The sequence below is a fragment of the Aulonocara sp. 'chitande type north' Nkhata Bay genome, linkage group LG17, assembly GCF_057382095.1.
Source record: "Aulonocara sp. 'chitande type north' Nkhata Bay isolate Kocher_YH1m ecotype deep benthic linkage group LG17, A_spYH_male_GT1.1, whole genome shotgun sequence".
NCBI classification, from domain to species: Eukaryota; Metazoa; Chordata; class Actinopteri; order Cichliformes; family Cichlidae; genus Aulonocara; species Aulonocara sp. 'chitande type north' Nkhata Bay.
The window spans coordinates 11,356,646-11,383,550 of record NC_141360.1 but is presented as its reverse complement, the minus strand read 5'-3'; the positions used below and the strand labels follow the sequence as shown (position 1 = coordinate 11,383,550).

Below are 26,905 nucleotides of genomic sequence, written 5' to 3'. Positions count from 1 at the left end.
CTGTTGGCATCATGAAAAGTTTATCAAAGACTCCACAAAGCTGGGGGGCACGGACTTCAGAAGTCATTCGTCATGTCGAATGACCAGCGGATAAACTCTCAGGTTGGTAATAAATGTATTACATGTATAAGAACAAGCGTCATGTTAACAAATGATAGCCATACAGTAACTTTTATGCTTATTGTAGCTGTTAGCTAAAAATGCTAATTTAGCTGAATTCAGCTTCGACAAACAAATATGATCAACTGTTTCTAGTAGAATTCCAGAGTTGTCATATTGTACCCTCTCAGAGCCCTGTATGCTTGTAGAAACCCCTAGAGTAGGGAAACATGCAAAACAGTGTCCAAACCTTTGTATTTTAGCTTTATTTATGTCTTACACAGCATCCCAACTCTTTAGCTAACTTAATAACTTTAGCTAAAGTGAATAGTTGGTCTAATTCATTAGTGCAGCATTTGAAACAGAAACGGTCATAGATGTTATGTTTATCCAAGTACGCTGTTAGGTGGACAGCAACTGCATTCTCTTCTGACATAAAAGTCATATATACATCTTTTGATTTTATATAATAATTAATTGATACTTTTAACATTTTTCTACCTGAAAGAGCTGAAAAAATGTTCAGTCTGTGATCTGTTCTTCTGCTTAGCCAGGAGAAAAGAAAGTGGCCCTGCCTCTATGAGCTCTCTGACCAGGCCAAGACAGGAATGGAGAAAATGGCCTCAATATGGGCATTGTTGAAAGGCATGTCATTACTTTACATAAAGAAGACTGATTGTGAACATTTGTTAATCCTGGCTAATCCGACTCTCCTCTTGTATAACTTTTAATGTGTCACAATCACAAAGGCAGGAATCAAACACAGGACTCTAAATAGTGCAATCAAAAGAGGTTTATTTACACAATGCCACCAGGTGAGATATATAAATATATACAGTGTTGGGGGTGAGAGGGGCTCCAGGGAATCCAAGGAGGTACAAGGGGAAAAAGGCAAACACAATTAAACTCCTCTTCACACTAGCACTTCACAATCCACAGAGGTCCACTCACACTCACTCGATGGGGGTTCGGAGGGAAACAGGGAAGGGTCCAGGAAGTTCTGTACATGGAAAGGAAACATGTAGAGAGAAAACAGGAATCACAAGGCCAGCTGACACTAACAGAGGTAAGTACAACAATCCAGCGGAGAATATCACTCTGCCATCACCTTAAGTAGTAGGCAGGGTAATCCAGGACAATGAATTACAGGTAAGCCAGCTGCCTTCAAGTGTGTTGGTCAAGGACCCTGTAAATGAGTAACACCCAGGAGGAGAGGAGTGTGTAAAAGAGAGATAGAAAAACACAAACCTAGACAACACAGAGAGGAATGGAGGACTGTGACATAATATTCATATTGATATAATATGCCAATATAAGATTCACTCCACTGGGTGAATACGGTAGAAAGAGAAAGGGAGAATAAAAAAATATTTATTTATTTATTGGACTTTATTGACCCGACCTGCAACAGACTGTCTTCATACACCTGGAATGATCGATTGCAAACACACTATATGCATGGAGTATAAACATTTGAATCTGGAATAAACTGTAGAGCAACTTAACTTTCATGTAAGGGGTCTGGTGATTTTGGAGAGTTGTGTGCTTTTAGGAATAGCAATTAAAGAAACCATATCAGGCATTTTTGTACTTTGTTTTCCTTTAGGCAATCAGATTTTTTCTTTTGAGTATGTTTTTTTAAATCTAGTGTATTGTACTCTTATATGTCATCCATACTTTATTAATGCACTTTGCATCCTTTTGAAACCTTTGTAGTAAAATTGTACATGCACAAACTCTTCCTTAAAATCCTCATACATCAATATGTTTTGGTTTTTATAAATCTCTACCTTAGACTCTTCCTCACCTTTTCCAGATTTTCACAGTCCTGAACATGTGAACGTTACACATTTACGTAAGTGGCACAATAAACAGACCACAAACCTCATTTGGAAATGAATTTGATTGCAATGGGAAGCAGAGACAAAAAGTTAGTCATTTATTCCACCTCCTCACTCATATGGAAGCTGATTCAATCTGGTTGTCACTTCCCCATTTGATCTAAATACAGACTGAATGTAATGCAGCTAAATCAGCACATGAATCCTAAGCTGACGTGACTGGATTAAGATGAATCTGATAATGGTCACAGACAAACAAAAGTAAATTAACCTTTCATTTAAGGTAAGTAAAAAAATTATATACTTTATGCCAGTAATATTTAAGATTTCCATTCACGGAGGAAGCTATTATATGAAGCATGAAAACCGTGTACAAGAATTGCATAATCTTCTTTTTACACAGCATATTTCCCTTTTCATGGCCCCTTTATACATACCTTATGTACACAGCAGGTCTAAAGGTTTAGAACACCCCAATTTTCTAGTTTATTATTGAAAATTATGCTGTTTATTGTCTCATTGCACTCTAAAATGAAAGTATAGTACAAAAAAAGCAATTGGAGTTGAAAGAGAAATCATGGAATTAATTTAAAGACCAAAATGTATTTTTTAAACTTTTGACTTATCAAAGTAGCACCTTCGGCAGATATAACAGCTGAACAAACCTGTGGCATTCTTTCTACAATAGAAATCAAATATTCTTCAGAGAGTTCTTCCCACATCTGTTACAGATGTTCCCATAAATGTGTAGCACTTGCAGATTACTTTGCTTTCACTCTGTCCAGTCCATCCCAAACTCTACGGGGTTTAAGTCTGGACACTGTACAATACAATACAATACAATACAATACAACTTTATTTGTATTGCACATTTAAAACCAGAGGTACACCAAAGTGCTTCACAAAATCCAAGAAAACAGTAGCAATTGGCCACAGTTGCCTTTCCTAAAAAACTATATTAATACATCAAGCTATTTTCTCTTACTGCTGCTCTCCTAATTGCTGCTTCTCTTATGAGATAATTACGATATTATATATTTTATATTATATATCATAAAATATAAAAATCATAATGATGTCACCAGCGGTCCCCAACCCCCGGGCCTCGGACCAGTACCGGTCCGTGAGTCGTTTGGTACCGGGCCATGAGAGTTGAGGCTCAGGTGTGAAATGTATAGTTTTCAGGGTTTTTATCGGTTTTCAGCGTTATTTTGTTATCGTTTTTATCATTTACTCGGTTTTCCTGGGTCTTTTCACGTGTGTTATGAATAAATCTTCTTTTTTCGGTACCGGTACTAGTTTTATTTTGTTGTATTTATCCGCGACACCTTAAAGGCCGGTCCGTAAAAATATTGTCGGGCATAAACCGGTCCGTGGCGCAAAAAAGGTTGGGGACCGCTGGCCTAGACCACTGAACATTTCATAATGGTTGTGCTAGTTTGAGTCTTTTTGTTTCCTTTTGGTTATTTATTGATGTAATGACCTTGTCCTCTTGCCAATAAAGCTTTTTTCCTTAACTGGAAGTGACACAAGCTGCCTGAACAAACATGTAAATGAATGACAAGAAGAAAACGGTAAACAAATCACATAAAACTTGCAGAATCATTCTGTGTGAGCCAATATCTTTAATACTTATATTAATATTTCAGTATACCTATACTAATATTTAAAACATTTCATTTAAAAAAAACAATCATTTCATACAGTAATAAGTCTGAATAGCTATTTTCACAAAAATCAACTAGAATTTTGGATTTTAATAATACAATTCTAAAAAATATATTACTAATAGTATAAAATGTTGTGGTTGTGGGAAGCCACCACCTCTTTCAAATGGAGACACCAAAATAACTACTAAACAAGAGTACCAACATAATGAAGGAGTTGAATATGTCTGTCAGCAATTCTTGCTCATGGATGGTGGACCATTCAAAACCTGTATCGATGGTGAATGGACTGGAGAGATTAGATGCCTCGGTAAATTACAGTTCCTTTTATATGTTCCCTTTTTATTTTATTAAATACAGAAAAAGAAGAAAAGATTTGAAGTTTATTCTGAATCTTGAGTTTGCATTTGTTGTCTTTTCATTCTTAATATGAGGACCAAAGAGATGTTGATGCAAGTGAAGGTCATCATTACACTTGAAAGAAACACAGAAAACCTTGGGAGAGACCAAATCAATAATCTGAGAAATTGTTTTATTTTGATAAACAAAACCAGGTCAGAAATAGGGTGGATAATCACAGAATGCTTTCAACTTCACAACATCTACCCGAGAATCTTGAGGAGATAGGAATATCACTGTCAAAATCAGGAGATGCTTCATGAATTTAAAAACTGATAGATTACAGCTGGTCCACTCAAGTACAAAAATACCAACAACAAGAAGGCCAGACTAGACTTTGTCACAAAACCTCTAAAAGAGCCAGCACAGTTCAGATATTTTTTCCTTTGTAGAGATGAAACAAAGATTAATGTGTAATAGAATGATGAAGAAGAGTATGTAGAATGAGAGAAAAAGCATTATCTGAAGCATATTACATTTGATAATATATGAACTATCAAATATCAGCGATCAGCGAGCTCCAGAATGCACACCCCAATGGATTGTTTATTATCGCCAGAGATTTCAACCACACAAATCTCAAGTCAGTGCTTCTGAAATTTCATCAACACATGGACATCGCGAGAAGGGGGGAAAACGCGCTGGATCTTGTTTACACAAATATTTCCATGTCTTGAGCCATCAGAGCAGCGAAGCACACGCATGGCAGAAGAACCCACAGCCACTTCCAAGACAGCAGTGACACGCCACGCATGTGGCAGGGCATCCAGGCCATCACAAGCTACAGAAAGACAACACCTGCCTGCGATTGTGACTCCTCCTTACCAGACACACTAAACAACTTCTATGCACAGTTTGACGCACAGAATGATGTGTTGGTGAGGAAGTCCTCCGATCCTCACAACAACCAGGTTCTGTGTCTGACCTCTGCACATGTGGGGAAGACTCTTCGCAGAGTTAACCCAAAGAAAGCTGCTGGTCCAGATAACATTCCTGGAAGACTACTCAGAGAATATGCAGACCAGCTGACAGATGTCCTCACTGACATCGTCAACCTTTCCCTGAGGTGCCTCAAGGCCACCACCATGGTTCCTGTGCCAAAGAAGTCCCCAGTGTCCTGCCTCAACGGCTACCATCCTATTGCAGTCACACCCATCATGATGAAGTGCTTTGAGAACCTCATCATGAGGCGCATTAAGACCCTGCTGCTACCCACACTGGACCCACTGCAGTTCGCCTGTCACCATCATGATGCCATCGCCACCACTCTACATCTCGGCCTCTCCCACCTGGATAATAAGGAAGTAGTGTACGAATGCTGTTCATAGACACAATCATTTCTCAGCACCTGATCGGAAAAGTGAGCCTACTGGATCTGAACACCTTCCTCTGCAACTGGATCCTGGACTTTCTGACAGAAAGACAGTTCGGATCGGCGACAGCATCTCCAGCACCACCACACTGAGCACTGGAGCCCCTCAGGGCAGTGTGCTCAGCCCACTGCTGTTCACTCTGCTGACTCACAACTGTGCAGCAATGCATCATCAAGTTTGCCAATGACATGACTGTAGTGGATTTCATCAGCAAGAACGACAAGCCAGCATAGCTAACGGACTGGTGTATAACCAACAACCTGTTTAAGAAATGATTGTTGACTTCAGGAGAGCAGAGATCACTGTAAAACTTAACATTGATGGATGCTCTGTGGAGGTTGTCAAGAGCAGCAAATTCCTTTGTGTCCACCCGTTTTTTTTGCAGTATTTGCAGATTGCACTTTACGTAGTCCTGTGTTGATTGTCTGTTACATGTCATATGTAGCACCGTGGTCTCGGAGGAACGTTGTCTTGTTTCACTCTGTACTGTACCACTGTACATGGTTGAAATAACAAAAAAAGCCACTTGACACTTGAAATGTGGTGGAGGTAATATTATGGCATGAACATGTATGGCTGTCAGATGAACTGGGTCACCAGTGTTTACTGACGATGTGACTGCTGATAGAAGTAGCAGGATGTCCCAAAAGATTGATTCTATTCATGTGGATGTAGTGTTTTCAGTGGTCGAAATAATTAATCACTCATCCAAGTAACTTCTTCAGTCTCAACTAAACGCAGGTTTTTTCAACCTGAAACTAGCACCACTGACTAACAGTGGCCTGTTAGGTCAATTTCATGATCAATAATATACAAATGGTCATTGATCAATGGTCATGAGTACAATTCACAGAGAGTTTAAGAATGGCTGACATTACAGCACCGCAGCCATACAGGTGTGCAAATTTCTGACTTAAAATTCTGAATATTTGTCTAACAAATAACTCTGCTCTAAAATCCAAAAATAAATAAGTACATAAATTAAATAACTGGCCCACTTATTTAGAGAAAGCTCAGTTTAAATCCAAATGTGACTTTTAAACATTTCTTATTCTTCAAAATTTCAGTACAGAAATCTATGTTAGAGATGGCATGTAAAATAGCCATAGAAAAACAAGATAATGACATTTATAGTTAGGCAGGAAAAAATAAACTAAAAAATAAATCATACCCATAATGTCCTTTAAAGAACACAATATTCTGTGCATTCTAGAGATGGCACGATACCACTTTTTTATGTCCGATACCGATACCGATATCATAAATTTGAATATCTGCCGATACCGATATGAATCCGATATAGTGTTTTTTAATCAACAAAACTGTTTTTTAAATATCTTGCTGCATTTTGTATAAGTTCATACTCAAGTTTAAAACAACAACTACACTAAAGCTATTCTGTTATACCTGTATGCAAAAAAAAAATATTTCATAGTTCAGCAATACTGATCAATCTAATAAACTTAAACCTACACCATCCTCCCTATTCTGGTATTTTAAAGAGTACTTAGCATAAATATTAAGCAACCTAACTAATAGGGTTCCAACTCCCAGCAACAACAAAAATAAATAAATAAAAAATAGGGAACCACCCCTCACGCGCCACCTCATGATGCTTAATCGACGTAATCAACCTTAATTTGATGCAGTGTGAAAAAAAAATGCACAGAAATCAATTATTTTTCAAGAAATATTAAATAGATTCAACATCTTTCTTCAACAAAATTGCAGACTGCACAGATGGTACCTTCCCAAAGGAAAAAGTACTATAGCTTACTAGGGTATATTAGACTTAATAGTTACTATATACAGTAATTGACTTCTATTCATTTTACATCAAATTAAAACTTTGGGTGTCAGATAATTATTTATTAAAAGCTAGACATTTTAAATGAGAATAAGAAAGAAAAGTATGTCTTTGTGCCCCCTTTTCCCTGTTAATGCCCTATCGGCCCCCCTGGCTAAACTTTGCTAGATCCGCCCCTGCACAGTTACCAGCGTCAGCTACGTAGAAAAAGATCCTCGAGTAGAAAGTAATATTAAATACATTCTAACAACAGCTGATCAAGCTTAAACGTGCTGCTGTTGTTCAGCCGCTGGTTTCCTCTTTCTGGTGCAAAGTGGGCCAAAAGCAAACTAGAGACACGACTGGCGACAGAAAAGCCGATCAGCTGATCGTTAAGCAGTTTCATGATTGAAGTAGCAGCAAGAAGAGGCAGTCGCTCCATATATCGTTTGTTAAGCTTAACGCAGGAATGCTTTACAAACATTCAGAGATGGACTTACACACTTGCTTTACTTCTCTCGGGGATAACTTTGTCGGAGATGAAATGCCGGGTTGCTAGCGAAGCTCCACATGCTATCCAGACCACCGACAGGTCCTGCATGCCACAGCCGCTCTATCACGTGATGCATACTGCTCCGACGTGCTAACGTTCTGAGGTGAGTTACGGCGTGTTGCAAGTTTTGTGAGGTGCTTTCGTGATATTTAATGGATCGGATTACATTTTTTATTTTTCTCCGATATCCGATCCAGTAATTTAGGTCAGTATCGGACCGATACCGATACGTAATATCGGATCGGTCCATCTCTAGTGCATTCCTGTATTTTATTAACATTAAAAGGCCTTTCTTTTTTTTGTCTTACAGAAACCTGCACTGTGAACAGAGAAGACGTGAACAGACATAATATTCAGTTTCGATATTTTAGTGTTGATAAACTGTATTGAGAAAATAATAAAACTGAGTTTGTGTGTACCAAAGGAAGACATGTTGGGGCAGTGGGAATGCATCAGAGGTGGTCGAGGGTGTGATACAGTTGCCAACTTGCCAGTAATGGTGTTTTTGTACTAAATTAGATAGAAATGGGTCTACGAACTTATCAGTAATTATTCTGAGTGAATAATTAGATCACTGAAGTCATTTTAATAAAAGCATATAAGCTGACTGAGTCTGTTTTCTACCTTTACATGTTTACTAAGTGAACTCTATCTTGCATGCATGCTGTGCCAAGATACTCTGAGATACTCAAGATCTCTGCACTCCCTTACATTTTCAATATGTATGGAAGGCTGATGTACAGTGTTGGGGAGTAATGGGATTCATTTACCACTGTGATGTATTTAAAATACAAAATATGAGTAACTGTATTCCAAATCAAATCATATCACTTTTATTGTCACGTCACATTACTGTTACACTGGTACAGCAGATGCGAGTGTGATTCTTGTATATGTATGCATCTATATACAGTGGGGCAAAAAAGTATTTAGTCAGCCACCGATTGTGCAAGTTCCCCCACTTAAAATGATGACAGAGGTCAGTAATTTGCACCAGAGGTACACTTCAACTGTGAGAGACAGAATGTGAAAAAAAAATCCATGAATTCACATGGTAGGATTTGTAAAGAATTTATTCGTAAATTAGGGTGGAAAATAAGTATTTGGTCACCTCAAACAAGGAAAATCTCTGGCTCTCACAGACCTGTAACGTCTTCTGTAAGAAGCTTTTCTGTCCCCCACTCGTTACCTGTATGAATGGCACCTGTTTGAACTCATCATCTGTATAAAAGACACCTGTCCACAGCCTCAAACAGTCAGACTCCAAACTCCGCCATGGCCAAGACCAAAGAGCTTTCGAAGGACACCAGGAAAAGTATTGTAGACCTGCACCAGACTGGGAAGAGTGAATATACAATAGGCAAGCAGCTTGGTGTGAAAAAATCAACTGTGGGAGCAATCATCAGAAAATGGAAGACATACAAGACCACTGATAATCTCCCTCGATCTGGGGCTCCACGCAAGATCTCATCCCGTGGGGTCAAAATGATCATGAGAACGGTGAGCAAAGATCCCAGAACCACACGGGGGGACCTGGTGAATGACCTGCAGAGAGCTGGGACCAAAGTAACAAAGGTCACCATCAGTAACACACTACAACGGCAGGGAATCAAATCCCGCAGTGCCAGACGTGTTCCGCTGCTGAAGCCAGTGCATGTCCAGGCCCGTCTGAAGTTTGCCAGAGAGCACATGGATGATACAGCAGAGGATTGGGAGAATGTCATGTGGTCAGATGAAACCAAAGTAGAACTTTTTGGTATAAACTCAACTCGTCGTGTTTGGAGGAAGAAGAATACTGAGGTGCATCCCAAGAACACCATACCTACTGTGAAGCATGGGGGTGGAAACATCATGCTATGGGGCTGTTTTTCTGCCAAGGGGACAGGACGACTGATCCGTGTTAAGGACAGAATGAATGGGGCCATGTATCGTGAGATTTTGAGCCAAAACCTCCTTCCATCAGTGAGAACTTTGAAGATGAAACGAGGCTGGGTCTTCCAACATGACAATGATCCAAAACACACCGCCCGGGCAACAAAGGAGTGGCTCCGTAAGAAGCATTTGAAAGTCCTGGAGTGGCCTAGCCAGTCTCCAGACCTCAACCCCATAGAAAATCTGTGGCGGGAGTTGAAAGTCCGTGTTGCTCGGCGACAGCCCCAAAACATCACTGCTCTCGAGAAGATCTGCATGGAGGAATGGGCCAAAATACCAGCTACTGTGTGTGCAAACCTGGTAAAGACCTATAGTAAACGTTTGACCTCTGTTATTGCCAACAAAGGTTATGTTACAAAGTATTGAGTTGTATTTTTGTTATTGACCAAATACTTATTTTCCACCCTGATTTACGAATAAATTCTTTACAAATCCTACCATGTGGATTCATGGATTTTTTTTTTTCACATTCTGTCTCTCACAGTTGAAGTGTACCTCTGGTACAAATTACTGACCTCTGTCATCATTTTAAGTGGGGGAACTTGCACAATCGGTGGCTGACTAAATACTTTTTTGCCCCACTGTATGTGTGCGTCTATATATATATATATATATATATATATATATATATATATATACATACATATGTGTGTGTGTGTGTGTGTGTGTGTGTGTGTGTGCGCGTGTGTGTGTGTGTGTAAAATATACAGAGGTCAGCAGTTTAAATACTGTGCAAAAGAAATAGCATATATGTAGAATATGAATGGTAAATGGCCTGTATTTGTATAGCGCTTTTTTCTAGTCCCTAAGGACCCCAAAGCGCTTTACACAACCTGTCATCCATCCACCCATTCACACACACATTCACACACTGGTGATGGCAAGCTACAATGTAGCCACAGCCACCCTGGGGCGCACTGACAGAGGCGAGGCTGCCGGACACTGGCGCCACCGGGCCCTCTGACCACCACCAGTAGGCAACGGGTGAAGTGTCTTGCCCAAGGACACAACGACCGAGACTGTCCAAGCCGGGGCTCGAACCGGCAACCTTCCGATTACAAGGCGAACTCCCAACTCTTGAGCCACGATCGCCCCGGCGACACTAAGCACTATGAAGTGCATAGTGTTCAGGTTCCGGCAGATGAGAGTGAGGTGTCTATGAAGTGTTAGTGGTCAGTGTTCAGCAGTCTGGTGGCCTGATGGTGGCCAGTCTGCTGGTTTGGGACCGGATACTGCAGTACTTTCTGCCTGACGGAAGTAGTTTGAACAGTTTATGGCCGGGGTGACTAGAATCTTTGATGATCCTCCCCACTTTCCTCAGGCACCGCTTCTTGTAGATGTCCTGGAGGGAGGGAAGCTCACCTCCAATTATCCTTTTGGAACACCACACCGCTCTCTGGAGAGCTTTGCAGTTGTAGGCGGTGCTGTTGCCATACCACGTGGTGAGATATGCTCTCAGTGTCATAGCGGTAGAAGGTCCTGAGGATGCGGGGGCTCATGCTAAAACTCTCAGTCTCCTGAGAAAGAAGATGTGTTGCTGTGCCTTCTTCACTGTTTTGTTTGTGTGTAATGACCATGTGAGATCCTCCGCCACATGTACGCCTAGGAAACGAAAGATACTCACTCTCCCCACAGCAGCACTGTTGATGGTGATGGGGGTGTGTGCTTCCCTACACCTCCGGAAGTCCATTATCAACTCCTTTGTCTTCGTGACATTGAGGGTGAGCTAGTTGTCTTGGCACCAGTGTCTCAGTTTCCTGCAGTTTCCTTCCAGCTTTGAGGGAACGATGGTATTGAATGATGAGCTGTAATCTACAAACAGCATTCTCACCTACGTGTCTCTCTTCTCCAGGTGCGAGAGGGCAGTATGTAAGGCAAGGCAAGTTTATTTATATAGCAGAATTTAACAACAAGGTTATTCAAAGTGCTTTACAGAGACATTAAAAAACAAAAACAAATAAAAAGCATGATTTAAAATTGATTTAAAAAACAGTAGATAAAATCAGTAGTTAAAATGTAAGTTTTGAAATTTAAGCTTAAAAGTGTGGATTTGGTGTTTTACTCAAATGCAGCTGAGAATAGGTGAGTCTTCAACTGGATTTAAATAAACTGAGTGTTTCAGCTGATCTGAGGCTTTCTGGGAGTTTGTTCCAGATATATGGAGCATAAAAGATGAATGCAGCTTCTCCGTGTCTGGTTCTGACTCTGGGAACTGATAAAAAACCTGACCTGAGGGATCTGGAAGGTTCATACTAGGTCAGGAGGTCACTGATGTATTTTGGTCCTAAACCATTCAGAGCTTTATAGACCAGCATCGGAACTTTAAAGTCTATCCTCTGACGGACAGGCAGCCAGTGTAAAGACCTCAGAGGTGGACTGATGTTGTCCACTTTTTTGGTCTTAGTGAGGACTCGAGCAGCAGAGTTCTGAATGAGCTGTAGTTGTCTGACTGATTTTTTAGGTAGACCTGTAAAGATGCTGTTACAGTAATCAAGCCTACTAAAGATGAATGCATGGACTAGTTTTTCCAGGTCCTGTTGAGACATCAGATCTTTTATCCTTGAAATATTCTTGAGGTGATAGTAAGCTGATTTTGTTATTGTCTTAATGTGTTTTTCTAAGTTTAGGTCTGCATCCATCACTACACCCAAATTTCTCGCCTGGTTTGTGGTTTTTAGATGTATAGATTGAAGTTCTCTGGTGACCTGTAATCGTTTTTCTTTGGCGCCAAAGACTATTACCTCAGTTTTGTTTTTGTTTAGCTGGAGAAAATTGTGGCACAACCAGTCATTGATTTCCTCAATGCATTTACCAAGAGCCTGTACAGGGCCTCGGTCTCCTGGTGACATTGTGATACATATTTGTGTGTCATCTGCATAGCTGTGATAGTTTATTTTGTTGTTCTTTATAATCTGTGCCAGTGGGAACATGTAAATGTTAAACAGAAGGAGTCCCAAGATGGAACCTTGGGGAACTCCACATGTGATACTAGTCTACTCAGATGTGAAGTAACCTATTGATACAAAGTATTTCCTGTTTTCTACGTATGTTTTGAACCAGTTTAGTACAGTTCCTGAAATATCTGCCCAGTTCTCCAGTCGTTTGAGTAATATGTTGTGGTCAACTGTATCAAATGCTGCACTGAGATCCAGCAAAACTAAGACTGACATTTTTCCACTGTCTGTATTCAGACATATGTCATTAATCACTTTGGTCAGAGCGGTTTCAGTGCTGTGGTTCTGTCTAAAACCTGACTGGAAGGCATCATAGCAGTTATTCTGTTTTAAGAAGTAATTGAGCTGTTGAGAAACTGCTTTTCAATGGTCTTACTTAAAAATGGGAGATTTGAGATTGTCCTGTAGTTTTTCATTTGTGTCTTGTCAAGATTGTCCTTTTTCAGTATAGGTTTAATTAAAGCAGCTTTTAGTGGTTCTGGAAACACACCTGACATTAAAGAAAAGTTGACGATCTGTAACAGGTCTGACTCTAAAGTCTTTGAGACCTTTTTGAAAAAAAAATGTTGGCAGGACAGCAAGAGGAGGAGTTCAGTTGACCTAAGATGTCCTCCAGGTCTTTGCTGTTAATAGGGTGAAACTGTTTGATGGTGTTTAAACAGTTTTTCGGTGGACACAGTACATATCCTGAATCTGCTGTTGATGTACCAATTGCTTGTCTAATCTTTTGGCTTTTGTCTGTGAAGAATTTGGCGAAGTCATTGCAGGCCATGGTCAAATGAAGTTCAGCTGCCACTGACACAGGAGGGTTTGTTAGCCTGTCAACTGTAGAAAATAAGACACGAGCATTATGACTGTTTTTGATGATGATATCAGAGAAGTAGGACCTCCTTGCATTCCTCAGTTGTAAATTATAATTGTGAAGTTTCTCTTTATAGATGTCATAATGAACCTGGAGGTTTGTTTTTCTCCATTTGCGCTCAGCTTTCCTACACTCTCTTTTTTCATTTTTCACTAGTGTGGAGTTTCTCCATGGAGACTTTTTCCTTCCAGAGATAACCTTCACCTTAACGGGAGCAATGGTGTCCATTACATTTAACATGTTAGCATTGAAGCTATTGACGAGCTCATTGACTGAACCTCTGGACAGGCCAAGTGTTAATGGGAAGACCTGGTTAAAGATCTCACTACTGTTTTCAGTTATACACCGTTTTGTGATCACTCTGGGCTGAAATTTTACTTTCAAAGAAAACACAGTAATGATCAGACAGGCCCACATCAGACACAGTAACCTTTGAAATGCTCAGGCCTTTGGAGATCAGTAGGTCAAGAGTGTGTCCTCTATTATGTGTGGCCTCTGTTACATGCTGAGTCAGCCCAAAGTTGCCCAGAGTGTTACTCAGGTCTTTAGTCCCTTTGTCCTGAGGGTTGTCCACATGGATGTTAAAATCCCCAACAATAATTACACAGTCGAAATCAACACAGATCACAGACAGCAGTTCACTGAGGTCATTAAAAAAGTCTGTGCAGTATTTGGGAGGCCTGTAAACATTAAGAAACACAACTTTGGATGGGGCTTTCAGCTGTGAAACCACATATTCAAAAGACTGAAAACTTCCAGGAGATAGCTGCTTATATTGAAATGATTCATTAAATAAGACAGCAACCCCCCCTCCTCTCCTGCTCACCCTGGCCTCACTGATAAAACTGTAGTTAGGAGGGGTCATCTCGATGAGAACAGCTCCACTGTTACTTTGGTCCAACCAAGTTTCAGTTAAAAACATAAAATCAAGACTGTGCTCAGTGATTAAATCATTAATTAAAAATGTTTTCCCAGCTAAAGATCTAACGTTTAATAAAGCCAACGTAAGTGTTTTAGAGGTATTATTTGCCCCCTCGTGTTTGGGAGCAGTCTGTGGCACACAAGGTATGTTTACTATGTTTAAAGATCTTTTAGGGTGCAGCTCTCTGTGTTTTGACCAGGCCACATGTCTCCTTCTGTCACCTAAAATTACAGAAATTTTAAAACCTTCTAGTAAACAGGGTCCCAGCTTATCCTGGGAAAAGTCACCACTGCCATAATCCTCGCAGCCCAGACCCTTCACACATCACGCATCAGACTGCGGAGACAGAGCATGAAGGTGGTAAGGAGGAACTAAGGGGGGCGAGGCTGGGCAATGTGACTTCGATTGCTCTGTTGAGGGTGGGGCTCTATGGCAAACCTTTGGCTGCTCTGGTGGGGGGTTTATGGGGGACAAAAAGGGATTGGGCCGGGGGGTAGATCTGAGCCCAGCATTGACCCGCTCCATCATCTCCTCAGTGAATTTCAGGTGTGGGGAGGAGGGAGAAAGGGAGGGTGAGGAGGGTGATGGCCTGTCAGGGGTTTGGGGGACTGGAGGAGGTCGTGGTCCCTGGTCCTGGTCATTGGTGTTGTTGAGAGAGTTGGAGGCAAAAAGGGACCCCTCTTCTTGCCTCTGATGTCTCTCCTTTCTGAAGCTCTTCTGGGGTGGGGGCAGATGAGGCTCCTCCTCAAGGTTTCTGCTGGGCTTTGTCTGTTTTTGGAGTATTGTTTGTTCCTCTTTATGAGATAACTCCTCGTTTATCTCAGCCTTGGCACCAAGCACAGATGGATGACATATGGAATAAAACAAGTTGGAGGTGAACAGTTTCATCCCTGACTTGTTAAAATTTAATCCATTTGCTTTAAACAGATGCCTGCATACCCAAAAATTATTAAAATTGTTGATAAAATGCACTGAGTGGTCAGTACATGCTGATATAAGCCATTTATTTAGTGCAAACAACCTGCTGAATCTCTCGCTTCCTCTTCTGACGGGCAGTACAGGTCCACTGATGAATACAGCTGCATTCAGAGAGTTTACAGTATTTAATAATCCAGTAAAGTCCCGTTTCAGAACCTCCGACTGTTGTTTGGACACATCGTTTGATTATAGTGTCAATTCCGTTAGTTACCATTTAAAAAGGTGATAATTAGAATACAGTTACTTTGTTGAAATTAATGGATTGCACGACAGTCTTTTCCTGTTTCGTATGTTAGGCTATCCCCTCTCTAATTCTGGTAATTCCATACATTGCCAGAAACCAAAACAAAACACGCAATAAGAGGCTCTAATGTAAGCGTCTTAATAATGCTGGTGGTGTCAGTTACACAATTGACCCGGAGCCAGCACAACAGAGTCAACAGTGCACAGGCACGAAAGCGTTTCTTACTTGGAAATTCCAACACCACTTCACATTTAGAGAAGAAAGGGATGGGCGAAATCTGACCAGTGCAATGCAAAGTCTGTTTGCCAGCAACCAAGCTGCTCTCAGCGTCAAAAGACTCCACCTCCAAGCTAAAGAAACATCTGGAAGTAAGTTCTTTCTTAAAAGCTAACATTAGCCTACTGCTACTACCTTGTTTTAGTTGTGGTAGCTACCTGGGTTATGTGCCACTTCAGCATCTTTGATGTACTATTGCTGTGTGATTTATTGCTATTACTGAAAACTACTTGCCACCAAGCTAACATTGTTAGCTGGCGTTAGCTGAGGTTAGTTCATAGACTGCAGGCTGTTAGATTTGATGGCTAGCATTAATCATGTGCAGTTCTGAAAAGCAGTAGCCTTCAGTAACAGTAATAAATCACACAGCAATAGTACATTCATGTAGTTTTTAAAAGCATTACAATATAATAAGTAATCCAAAATATTCAGAATACCTTACTTCCATTTAGGAACTTAATGGAATACATTACAGACTACATTTTAAGGCATGTATTCTGTAACCAGTAGTGGAATTTATTTTAAAAGTAACCTTCCCTGCAACTCCATAAAAATATTGAATCAAATTAAGAGAATCTTGAACCTCCCGGTAGTGTCAACTTTTGCCCCGATCTGCCACAATCCTAGCTTTACGCCTAGTACAATGGATGCTGCTTTCAAACAATGGCCTGTCAAAGGGTTAATTGCTATAAAGGATCTTTATATTGACAATCATTTTGCCTCTTTTGCTCAGCTTCAGACAAAGTACAATCTCCCTACAAGTCATTTTTTTCAGTACTTACAAATTAGGAATTATGTCAAGCAAGCATTCTCAAATTTAGATACCATCCCCATACAGCATGTCTTTTACAATATAATGAACGAACCTCCCACCTCAAAACACTTAATTTCTCGGCTTGTTAACCTTTTTCTTCGGCAGCCCCCTCTTGCCATATTAAAGAGGCTTGGACAAGGGACACTGGTTTGGTTATCACTGACGATTTATGGGCTGAAGTGTTAAGCCGGATAAAACTATGTTCTGTTAACGCCCGGCTTCAGTTAATTCAATTTAAGGTTGTCCATAGACTGCACTATTCCAAAACCAAATTGAACAAGATTTTTCCTAACGTTTCCCCCAAATGTGATAAATGTAAACTTTTGGACGGTACTCTTGGCCATCTTTTTTGGTCCTTTTCTACGCTTACAGCCTTTTGGACTAGTATTTTTAGTTTCTATAGCACTGTTTATGATAGGCAACTGTATCCTGACTGTCTTATGGTGATCCTGGGCTGCTCCGGCGACTCCTTGGCACTTCCCTTTGCTGTTCAACAGGCCCTCATGTTTGGTATGGTGATTGCCAAATGTCTGATTCTGGGGGAGTGGAAATCTGCCTCCCCTCCCTGCTTCAAGAGGTGGCTCGAGGAGATGGTCTCCTGTTTATACCTGGAAGAAATTCGGTTCTCTACGTCTGATTCCATGGAGAAGTTCAGGAAGATATGGGGGCCCTTTATAGACCACATTAAGAAGGACAGTCCACGCCCTGGGTCCTGACCACGTTGTTTTAACTGCTTTCATTCTGAGCTGTTGCCCATAACTGTTATTGCATAATTGTTATCAGCTCCTCCTAGCGATCTTTGGATTTGATTTTGTGGATTGGACTCACTAGCTTGTGAGTTGTTTGACATGTATACCAGTTGCTTTTTTTTCTTCTCTGCTGTTTTTAATAAGTGCTGGCCGTGTACCCTGTTGTGGGGTTTGTTGCTCTGTTTTTTTTTGTTTTTGTTTTTTTGTTTGTTTGCTCCTGTTTTGTTTTTGATTTTTTTTTTTGTTGTTGTTATTGTCTTTATTGTCTGTGTTCCTCTGTCCCGCTGTTTGTGAATGTGTAAAAATTTTGAAACTTGCATAAATGAATACATAAAAAAAAAAAAAGTAACCTTCCCAACTATGCTGACGTACACCAACATGGCACAAAGCTGAGCTGTCACCCAGTCCCAGCCCTGAGTGGGAGCTGTCCATAGGTCAGCTGACTGGGATAGGTGGCATTTGACAGAGCCTCTGGAAGAAAAGCAGGGTTGGATCAAAGGAAGACCAATTCCCGTACAGCAGCAATCTGCACCAATCCCTGTGGACCAACACCAGTGGAGAGTTGCCGTTTTCCAGGAAGAAGAACAGGTGGCGATGTGTTGTCTCCCTGGAGACAATAAGGTCAACTTCCACCCTCCCGAAGTGGTACCACCTGCAGTTGGACTCTCCACTCCGTCACTTTTTGACATTCAGACACAAGCCCAGAGTCTAAACATGACACACTGACTATGTGGCCTCATAGGAGAAAGAGCAGTGCCCATGCACTGCATAAGGTCCATGCATAATAATGAAAATCATGAACAATGAAATAATGAAAAGGCTGAGTACGTCTGTCAAAACTACTGCTATACTATGGAAGGTGAGCCATTCAAAACCTGCAATAATGGTGAATAGACCAAATCAATGAAATGTCTCAGTATGATACAACACTAAAATATGTTTATATTTTTGTATTTCATCATGTAATGACTCTGTATATGATGTGTAAGATTTTACATGAAGGAGTTTAATGAAAAACCATGTATTCATTACATGGAGTCATTGAAAATCATATGGTAAAGGTGAACAACAAGCAGAGGCTGAAGATATATAATGTCCTGTGTTATGTTCCTAAAAATTCAAATATGACAAAAGTTCTTTCAAATTTTCAAAACTAAATTTCATCTTGGTTGAAAATTTCTCTAAAAGAGACAGGAGTCAGCAACCTTTAACACCCAAAGAGCCATTTGGACCCGGTTTCCATGCAAAAGAAAACACTGGGAGCCGCAAATACTTTTTGACATCTAAAATTAAGATAACACTGTATATATTGTTTTTTACTTTTATGCTTTGTGTGAACAACTAAGCTGCTACAGAGAAAATTACATTTATGTAATTAACACATTTTGAACTCTTAAAGAAATATTACAAAAGGAAAGACACCAACCTGAACTAAGATGATCCATGTAGCAAACAAAAACTGTTGTGTGCCGCCACCCTTATGTCGCCTTTGAGCTTTTGGAGCCTTGACCTGGCTTTTAAAAAATAATTGGAAAAAAAGCACTATGCTGCTGAAAGATGAAAACTAGATATTTGCAAAATTCTGCCTAATTATGTATGTTACCTGGTTAATGTGTGTGGCGAGGCGTGGTCTGCAGCGCCGCTGCAGGGGAGGCGGAAGCATCTGAGAGGCACCAGCAATCACGCCTCACCGCCTTAATGTCTGTGCTATCTATGCTGTTGTGTTGGTATGTGTTGGGCTGTGAGCTGAAAAGCTACAGCCGGCTGTATGCGTACAGCAACCGTGTGTGAAAAGTGGTCAATAAAGAGATGCTGAAAAGCATGTTCACGGAAACATCGTCGGGTCTGCTGTGGTATGTTTACAATGGAACTTCTGCTCCTGAACCTCTGCGCACAGCGTCTGCAAATGCTGTACGAAGTCACTTTCATCTTTACGCAGGACTGTAAGCTGTCATCTGTGAGGCGTGAGCAGTGTTTGTTTTTAACATCGTTCACGGAGGAGAATAGCTGCTGACATAATGTGGATCCGAAGATCCATAATTGGCCTACCTGGGGTTGAAAGTCTCGATAAATGCACGGCGTTTTGGCAGGTATACCGGTCTCCTGGAGTGTGACGCTTATTTTGAGCATGAAAATATAATAAAATATAATTTTATTTGTATATTTCAATATCACAATAATCTTCCAATTTAGAACTACAAGTTAAAAAAGAACTAACATAAATAAATTACACTTCAGCTAAATACTTCTAATTTATTTTCCCAAACCACGCGGTGCTGACCCCTGGGCATAGATATTGGTTATGTTTGAATTTAAAGATGTTCTCTTAAACAACAACTTCTTTAAAACTATTTACCGACCTGAATCTCTGGCTGACTTTTACAATGGACTTTGTACCTCAGTACCATCTCCATTTATGACTTACTAGTCGTGGTGATTAAACTGCACAGTAGCCTTTTCAGCGAACACTAATCATTCTATCACAAAATAAGATATAACATCTGTTACATTTTGCAAACTTGTTTTGAGCATCATACACCAGTCTATATTTTCAGGACTAATTAATCTCATATTTTAATTTAATTATAAAAATAGACGGATTAATTTATATGATGTTTGAAAGAGGACACAAACCTTCTTTTGTAAAATGTTAGAAATTATTTTATAGGCAATGAAAGAAATCAACTCTATAAAGTCTATAAATTATTATAGGGTGAGGTTTGTGAATTGTTGTCTGTGAACTCCTCTGGCGTGTTCAGTGAAACTTGTTGTTTGCGATATGTCATTTTGAGGCTTGTGCAATTCCAGTAGGGAAGTCCATATTTTAACCATTGGCCTCAAATACTGTGATAAACACACAGCAGTTCTGCACAGAAAACGCACAGTTTGTCAAAGGATTTGTGCACAGTGAAAATTTGGTTTGCAGTCCACTTGACAGAATGCGACTGTCATTAATCCTTCTGTTTCTCCATCTATGGGGACATGTGGAAGTTTCTTTCTCAGAAAACGGTAAGTCAGACTTTTTTAAATGCTGTGTTCTTTGTTTAGTTTAAAAGAGAAGACATTTCTTGTACTTCTACTTACCCTCTTTTTTATTTGTTCTACTATCTCTTCCAAAATTACATCTACATTTATATTACATATAAATGTAGATGTAATTTTGGAATCCTTGGTCAATCTATGTATATGTCTCTTTCCATGTTGTTTTTTTCAGTATGTTCAAGGCTTCCAAATGTTCCTCACTCCTATGTGTCAGAAAATACTAAAAAAGTTGAGTACCGCGAAGGAGATGTGATACATTTCACATGCGAGACTGGTTATATATCTGGTCCAACCCTCAGATATATATGCACAAATACTGGCTGGGAGAGTTTGCGTCAGGGAAAATGCAACTGTAAGTTAAATGGTTTGCCTGCTATTTTGCTGTTACTCTTATGACTGTATTTATAGGGTTACAAATAATCCTTAATCCCTTCTAAGATGCAATTCATAACATTTCACAAAATATCAATTACCAAAGTTTTATCCCAAAACTTTCGTTTTTTGGAATTAGAAAGAGTTGTACTGAGACAGTTGTAAAACTGCTGCAGTATGCTGCTAACAGTAATCTATTGTATGAAAATAGCAAATCGCTTCCTCAAATCCCTGCATCAATAACATTGTACCCACACTTCAACACTGTTATTAACAAAGAGTTTTGTAAAAAATTTATGTCACTGTCGGCAAGCACCTGATTTCAATTAAAAATAAGCAATAATAAGAGAAGAATAAGGTCTAATTCATACTTACTCATGAAAAATATTCTCTTTTCTTTTTTTTCAGTAAAGCCATGTGAACTCCCTGAGGACGTTCCCAATGGCTATTATGAAATTATCCGCGGAGAAGAGCTCGTTTTTGGAACAGCTATCAAATACTTTTGCAATCTAGGGTATGTGGATCTATAATAATTCAGTGACATAATGTACACGCTCTGAAAGTCCCATGAGGATTGCTTATATTTGTGTGTTAAAACAGAAACTCTTCAAGTTGTTTTAAGACAAAAGTCCCGTACAACAATGCTGTTTGGAAAATGTCAACAAGAATGGGATAAAAGGAAGCCGTTATTCAAAGGAGCTTTGAAGAAGCCTGGCAGACTACATTAACTACATTATTCCTAAGACTGCATTAAAGAAATTGCAAGAAAGCTTGCATAAGAGAGTTCAGGCTTATTTTTAAAAATGTTTAAACATAAATTTAGAACTCACTGTGAAAGTGAGTTCCAAGATCTGTTTCTGCTGATTTTTGCTGTACTTCTTGTGTTAGGTTGACATACCTCAGTCTTTTCTCCCAGTTTCCCTTCCTGAAGAATGGCCACACTTCCACTCAGGTCTTTTCCGATGAGGCTTAAGTGAACAGCAGATGATCAACAGTGTTAAGTGGTTTAGGTACAAGGGAAAACCTAAAAATAATTCAGTGTCCAATCACTGATGTCCGATCTCAAGACAACTTAAAATGGTTACCATCCATCCATCCATCTTCATCCGCTTTGTCCGGGGCCGGGTCGCGGGGGCAGCAGCCTAAGCAAAGAGGCCCAGACCTCCCTCTCCCCAGCCACCTCCTCCAGCTTATCCGGGGGAATACCAAGGCGTTCCCAGGCCAGCCGAGAGATATAATCTCTCCAGCGTGTCATGGGTCTGCCCCGGGACCTCCTCCCGGTGGGACATGCCTGGAACACCTCACCCAAGAGGCGCCCTGGGGGCATCCTTGTCAGATGCCCGAACCACCTCAGCTGGCTCCTTTTGATGTGGAGCAGCAGCTGCTCTACTCTGAGCCCCTCCCGGATGGCCGAACTTCTCACCCTATCTCTAAGGGAGAGGCCAGCCACCCTTCGGAGGAAGCTCATTTCTGCCGCTTGTATCCGCGATCTCGTTCTTTCGGTCACTACCCACAGCTCGTGGCCATAGGTGAGGGTAGGGACGTAGATCGACCGGTAAATTGAGAGCTTCGCTTTTACACTCAGCTCCCTCTTCACCACGACGGACCGGTGCAGCGTCCGCATTACTGCAGCTGCAGCCCCAATCCGTCTGTCGATCTCCGGCTCCCTTCTCCCATCACTCGCGAACAAGACCCCGAGATACTTGAACTCCTCCACTTGGGGCAGGAACTCATCCTGTAAAATGGTTACTTGGAAGCAAAATGATTGCTCAAGTACTCTATAAATTTTAGTGTGTGGGTGAAAATACAAAATGAGATATGAGTTGTAATTGCAGGTATACAATGGGAGATAGCGATGGCACCCGAACTTGTCAGTTGGACGGATGGAGTAGTACTGTGCCAGTATGTGAAAGTAAGTCTTTCAGTCAACACACCAGCAATGTTACTTTTATCGACATTTGTAGTTTGAACTAGCTTAACAGTGTATATTTATAAGGTCCTCTGCTTACACTCGAAAAATGTGAAAATTTCAGTCGTCCTGTTAGGTATGAGAAATGAGCTTGCTGTATATACCCTGTGTACTACATTTTAAATATATATTGCTCAAGATTTGTACCAATTCCTGTGGATCCATATTGCACCTGCGATGGTATCACATGACATATAAAGCAAGAACTGGTGCTTGTATATAACCCAACCAGTCACTTAGGACAGTGTTTACCAACCACTGTGTCGCAGCACATAGGTGTGCTGTGAGCAATGATCAAGTGTGCCATGGAAGATTATCTGATTCCACCTGATTACTACTCTAAGCGATCGGTGTAATGGGCAGAACAATTTCATTCTCTTCCAATAGAGGGTAGTACAACTACCTGCTCTAATTAAATGGGTTGCCAACTGCCATTAAAACAGAAGAAGACAAAGAAGAAATTACATAATACTCGTGCTGTAAAACAATGGAGCACGTAATAGCAACAGATAAATATTTGAAAAGAAAAAGTAATCAGTCTGACCTGGTCCTGGGGAAAATTCTGACCCAGATGGAGGCCCTAGCATGAGTAGTGGTCAGAAGAAAGCAAAAAGGGTATACTGGGAGCAGATCAAACCAATTCTGCTATGCTTGGTGTGCAGGTAAAAATTATCAATATACTTTTGTGGCATTTTTGTTTGGTGATGTTTTTTCGAATGTGAAATATGTTCCGTGGCTCCCAAAGGTTGGGAAACACTGACTTAGGACACCTAATACACCTTTCGGCTTTTTTCTTACATGAACCTTGAACTCATGAACATATACTTACAGTCCAGTACCTCAGTACATCTTTTTGCTGTTATCAGGCATTCAGGTTATGCTACTAGAGGTTCATACTTTTAGCACTTCTTCTTCACTCCCCTCTATTTAGTTGTGACTTGCTTCTTTCTCATATAGTTTATTTATCTTTCCTTATCTTTTTGTGCTCTTGCGTCTTCACCTTACATTATGAAGCCTCTTGCAAAAACATTTTTTATGAATTCTTGGTATATGAATAAAACGTAATTAATTTAATTTAATTGATCAAGGTCAGTGATGTGTCACTCATGGTGAAATGTGATTATTGTGATGAAAACATTTTTAAACTTCTATTTTTGTTGCCCATATTTGTAGCTGCCGAGGGTTGTGAGAAACCACCACATCTTTCAAATGGAGACCCGAAGGAAAGTTCCAGACTGCAGTACAGTCATAGTGAAAGGGTTGAGTACATCTGCCAGGATTACTACAGAATGGAGGGTGGGCCGTACAAAACCTGTGTAAATGGTCAATGGACTGGAGAGATGAGATGCCTCAGTAAGATGTAGATCTCTTTATATTTCTGCATAGTCCATTCTTTGCATTCTGCTTTCTTGCAATTCAGAGGGGAGCACTATGGAGCCATTTTGCAGCCGCTATGTGCAAAACTATAAAAATAGTATAAAGGAAGTATCCTTGCTCGTGTTTAACTCTCAAAATGCATGTTTGGTTATCTTTAAATAAGCTTCTCCATGTTTAATAGTAGCATTCACAGGGCATAATAAAAAAAACTTTATTATGTCTACAATCGCAATAATGACTTTTACTTATTGTTTTCAGGAATCCCTTGTGCAGTTGGAGTAATGGACCCTAATCTGCAGGTAACTGGATTACCACAAGGGAATGAAGCGATAAGGACTGGGGACACATTACATTTTCGTTGTGCTGATCAGTATAAACTGGAAGGTTCTGAAGTAATCGAGTGTTTAGAAATTGGGTACTGGAATGCTTCCTTTCCATCCTGCTCTGGTAGGTTTACTTTAACTGAGAAAAGCTGACGTGATTTGACATGTTTTTTAAATGTCCATATATTTGTGTAACAATTATGTAATCATTATATTTCATTTGTTAAACTTATATAACGATTAAGATTTACATTTTATTTGGTTCCTTTGGGTCTAGACTACTGCTGCATTACACTTTAAACTGAAAGATTAAAAGACTGTCTTCTTTAAAACAGATGAATGCAAAGTCACAAGAATATCAGACAGTGTAAGAATCACATCACACATACAAGGCAATCGGCTAAAGAAAGGACAAAAGCTAACCTTTACTTGCCTTAGACGTAACCACTTTATGCAAGGCAATAAAACAGTTGAATGTTTGGCAAATGGACAGTGGAGCGATCCGTTTCCAACATGCGGAGGTAAGCCAGTTTTTTTCTATGTCAACTCACCCATAATATGTGACAAGAAAAGATCATCCAGTCACAGTGCACTGCAATTTCAGGAGGCTTTAATCACATTTTTTAATCCCCAAAACAGTTACGGTTACTTTTACTCAGGCAAAAATTACACGGGAAATGTTTTTGGACAAGTCTTGCGGTTGATCCTAATTACAATCACTGTGTAGGAAATGTCATGTACATATGCGAAGCCCAGTCAGTAATAAGCGCCCAGATAAGCTGCTCATGTTAATAACAGCTGTAAATATAAAAAAGAGAAGTCGGAATAAACCCCCAGTAATTTGGAGAGTTGAATCTCTAAAAGATTTACACAAAAATTTACTGTAAGATGTTGCATAATGGTACTAATAGTATTGTGAGTAGATATTAAAAAATGTTATATTAACAATTTCAAGTTTTTTGTTTGTTTTTTGTCTATATTTATTTAAGATCCTGTGGGTTGTGGGAAACCACAACCACTCTCAGATGGAGACACCAAAATCAGTACTAAAAGGCAATACAGCCATGGAGAAAGGGTTGAGTATATCTGTCAAAATTACTACAAAATGGAAGGTACACCATATAAAACCTGTGAAAATGGTAAATGGACTGGACAGATGAGATGCCTCAGTAAGTTATAGCTATATTATGTTGTATTTTCTAAGATTCTGCATATGTAAAAGTATTTTAGGGGTCCCAAGTTTTTTTTACTCTTAAATTTAGAGAAAATTGAGTTTACACAGGAATCAGCCTTTCAAGCTGTTGACATAATTTATTTGAGAAAGGATGCAGAATTTGGGGGCTTCATGTTCTTAGATGCGCTCTGTTTTATGTTATTTTAAAAAATGGGAAAATTAAGACAATTTAACATTAGACTTTCATAATTTGATATTGTGTGAGGTCTGTACTATATCTGGAGTTTTGATACAGATACAGATTGCATTTTATCAGACTTGCTTGGTTTTAAGCACTGTGCCTTTGTAATCAAGACTTGAATAGTTATATATGATATATGTTGTGCATTCCTGCATTGGTGTACTGTACTGACATTAACAAAATCTTTTCTCTTAACTCTTACAGAACCCTGCACTGTAAATAGAGAAGACATGAGCAAACACAATATTCAATTCAGATATGTCAGCGATGATAAGCTGTATTCAGAACATAATGATGTAATTGAGTTCATATGTAGCAGGGGAAGACGTGTTGGCAGTTTGGAAATGCGTCAGACGTGCATTGAAGGCGTAATGCATCTGCCCACATGCCAGTAACATTTCTGTCTATTGGATACGATGAGCATGAGCACGCAAATCTATAAATGATTAGTGCACTGATGTGTGTGGTCATTTTAATAAAAGCCTATGTACTCAGTCTGTGTTCTTCCAGTACATCTTTTTTTTTTTGTGTAAAATCAAAGTCATTCATAAATCCTTTGTGGACAAATACACAAAATGGTGGCCCTATCTTTCCAGTCTGAACATATTCTGATTAAATAAAGATAACAAAAAGAAGTAAAAAATAAATAAAATAACAAACTCCCTCCCTTTGGCAGGAGATCATACCTGCTATTAAAGTGTTTTTGTAACCTAGATGAGCACACACATGTACACACATGTAACAGTAATTGCATGTAATGTTATTTTAATAAAAGCATCACGGGGTCTGTTTTAATTCTTACATAAGTTTAACTCTGCTGAAAGTCTTGGGGCTTTGGGTTTCATGGCCTAACAATGAAACAACCCCTTTTCCACAGTCTTTTTAGGCCTGGAGTCCAGCATCCACTTATCATTTAAGTTGAGTTACTTTTGCCTTCCCACCAACTCGATGCATTCTG

General features: G+C 39.8%; 2 protein-coding genes and 2 long non-coding RNA genes across 4 annotated transcripts in view; 3 read left to right on the top strand and 1 right to left on the bottom strand.

Annotated features, from left to right (window-relative positions):
• Nucleotides 1–8,233, top strand: part of LOC147309697 (uncharacterized) — a 35,319-nt gene extending 27,086 nt beyond the window's left edge. Inside the window, exon 3 of the long non-coding RNA XR_015125627.1 lies at nt 8,029–8,233. This is a non-coding gene — a long non-coding RNA (uncharacterized LOC147309697). The remainder of the gene's footprint in view (nt 1–8,028) is intronic.
• Nucleotides 904–22,106, bottom strand: LOC147309696 (uncharacterized). Its single transcript, XR_015125625.1, has 4 exons — nt 21,949–22,106; nt 21,762–21,831; nt 1,208–1,285; nt 904–1,099 (listed from the first exon to the last, which is right to left on the bottom strand). It is a non-coding gene; the product is annotated as an uncharacterized LOC147309696 (long non-coding RNA).
• Nucleotides 4,495–6,194, top strand: LOC147309698 (uncharacterized). The gene is made up of 2 exons (XM_086269831.1): nt 4,495–4,589; nt 4,692–6,194. Exons 1-2 carry the CDS (start codon nt 4,495–4,497, stop codon nt 5,332–5,334), a joined length of 738 nt encoding a protein of 245 aa, XP_086125957.1. The 3' UTR covers nt 5,335–6,194.
• On the top strand, nt 20,285–26,442 carry LOC147309695 (complement factor H-like). The gene is made up of 9 exons (XM_086268584.1): nt 20,285–20,458; nt 20,664–20,843; nt 21,272–21,377; nt 22,699–22,775; nt 24,006–24,185; nt 24,468–24,656; nt 24,868–25,053; nt 25,522–25,701; nt 26,152–26,442. The coding sequence occupies exons 1-9, from the start codon at nt 20,389–20,391 to the stop codon at nt 26,340–26,342; spliced, it is 1,359 nt and encodes a 452-aa protein (XP_086124710.1). The 5' UTR covers nt 20,285–20,388; the 3' UTR covers nt 26,343–26,442.
• The last annotated feature ends 463 nt before the right edge of the window (nt 26,443–26,905 follow it).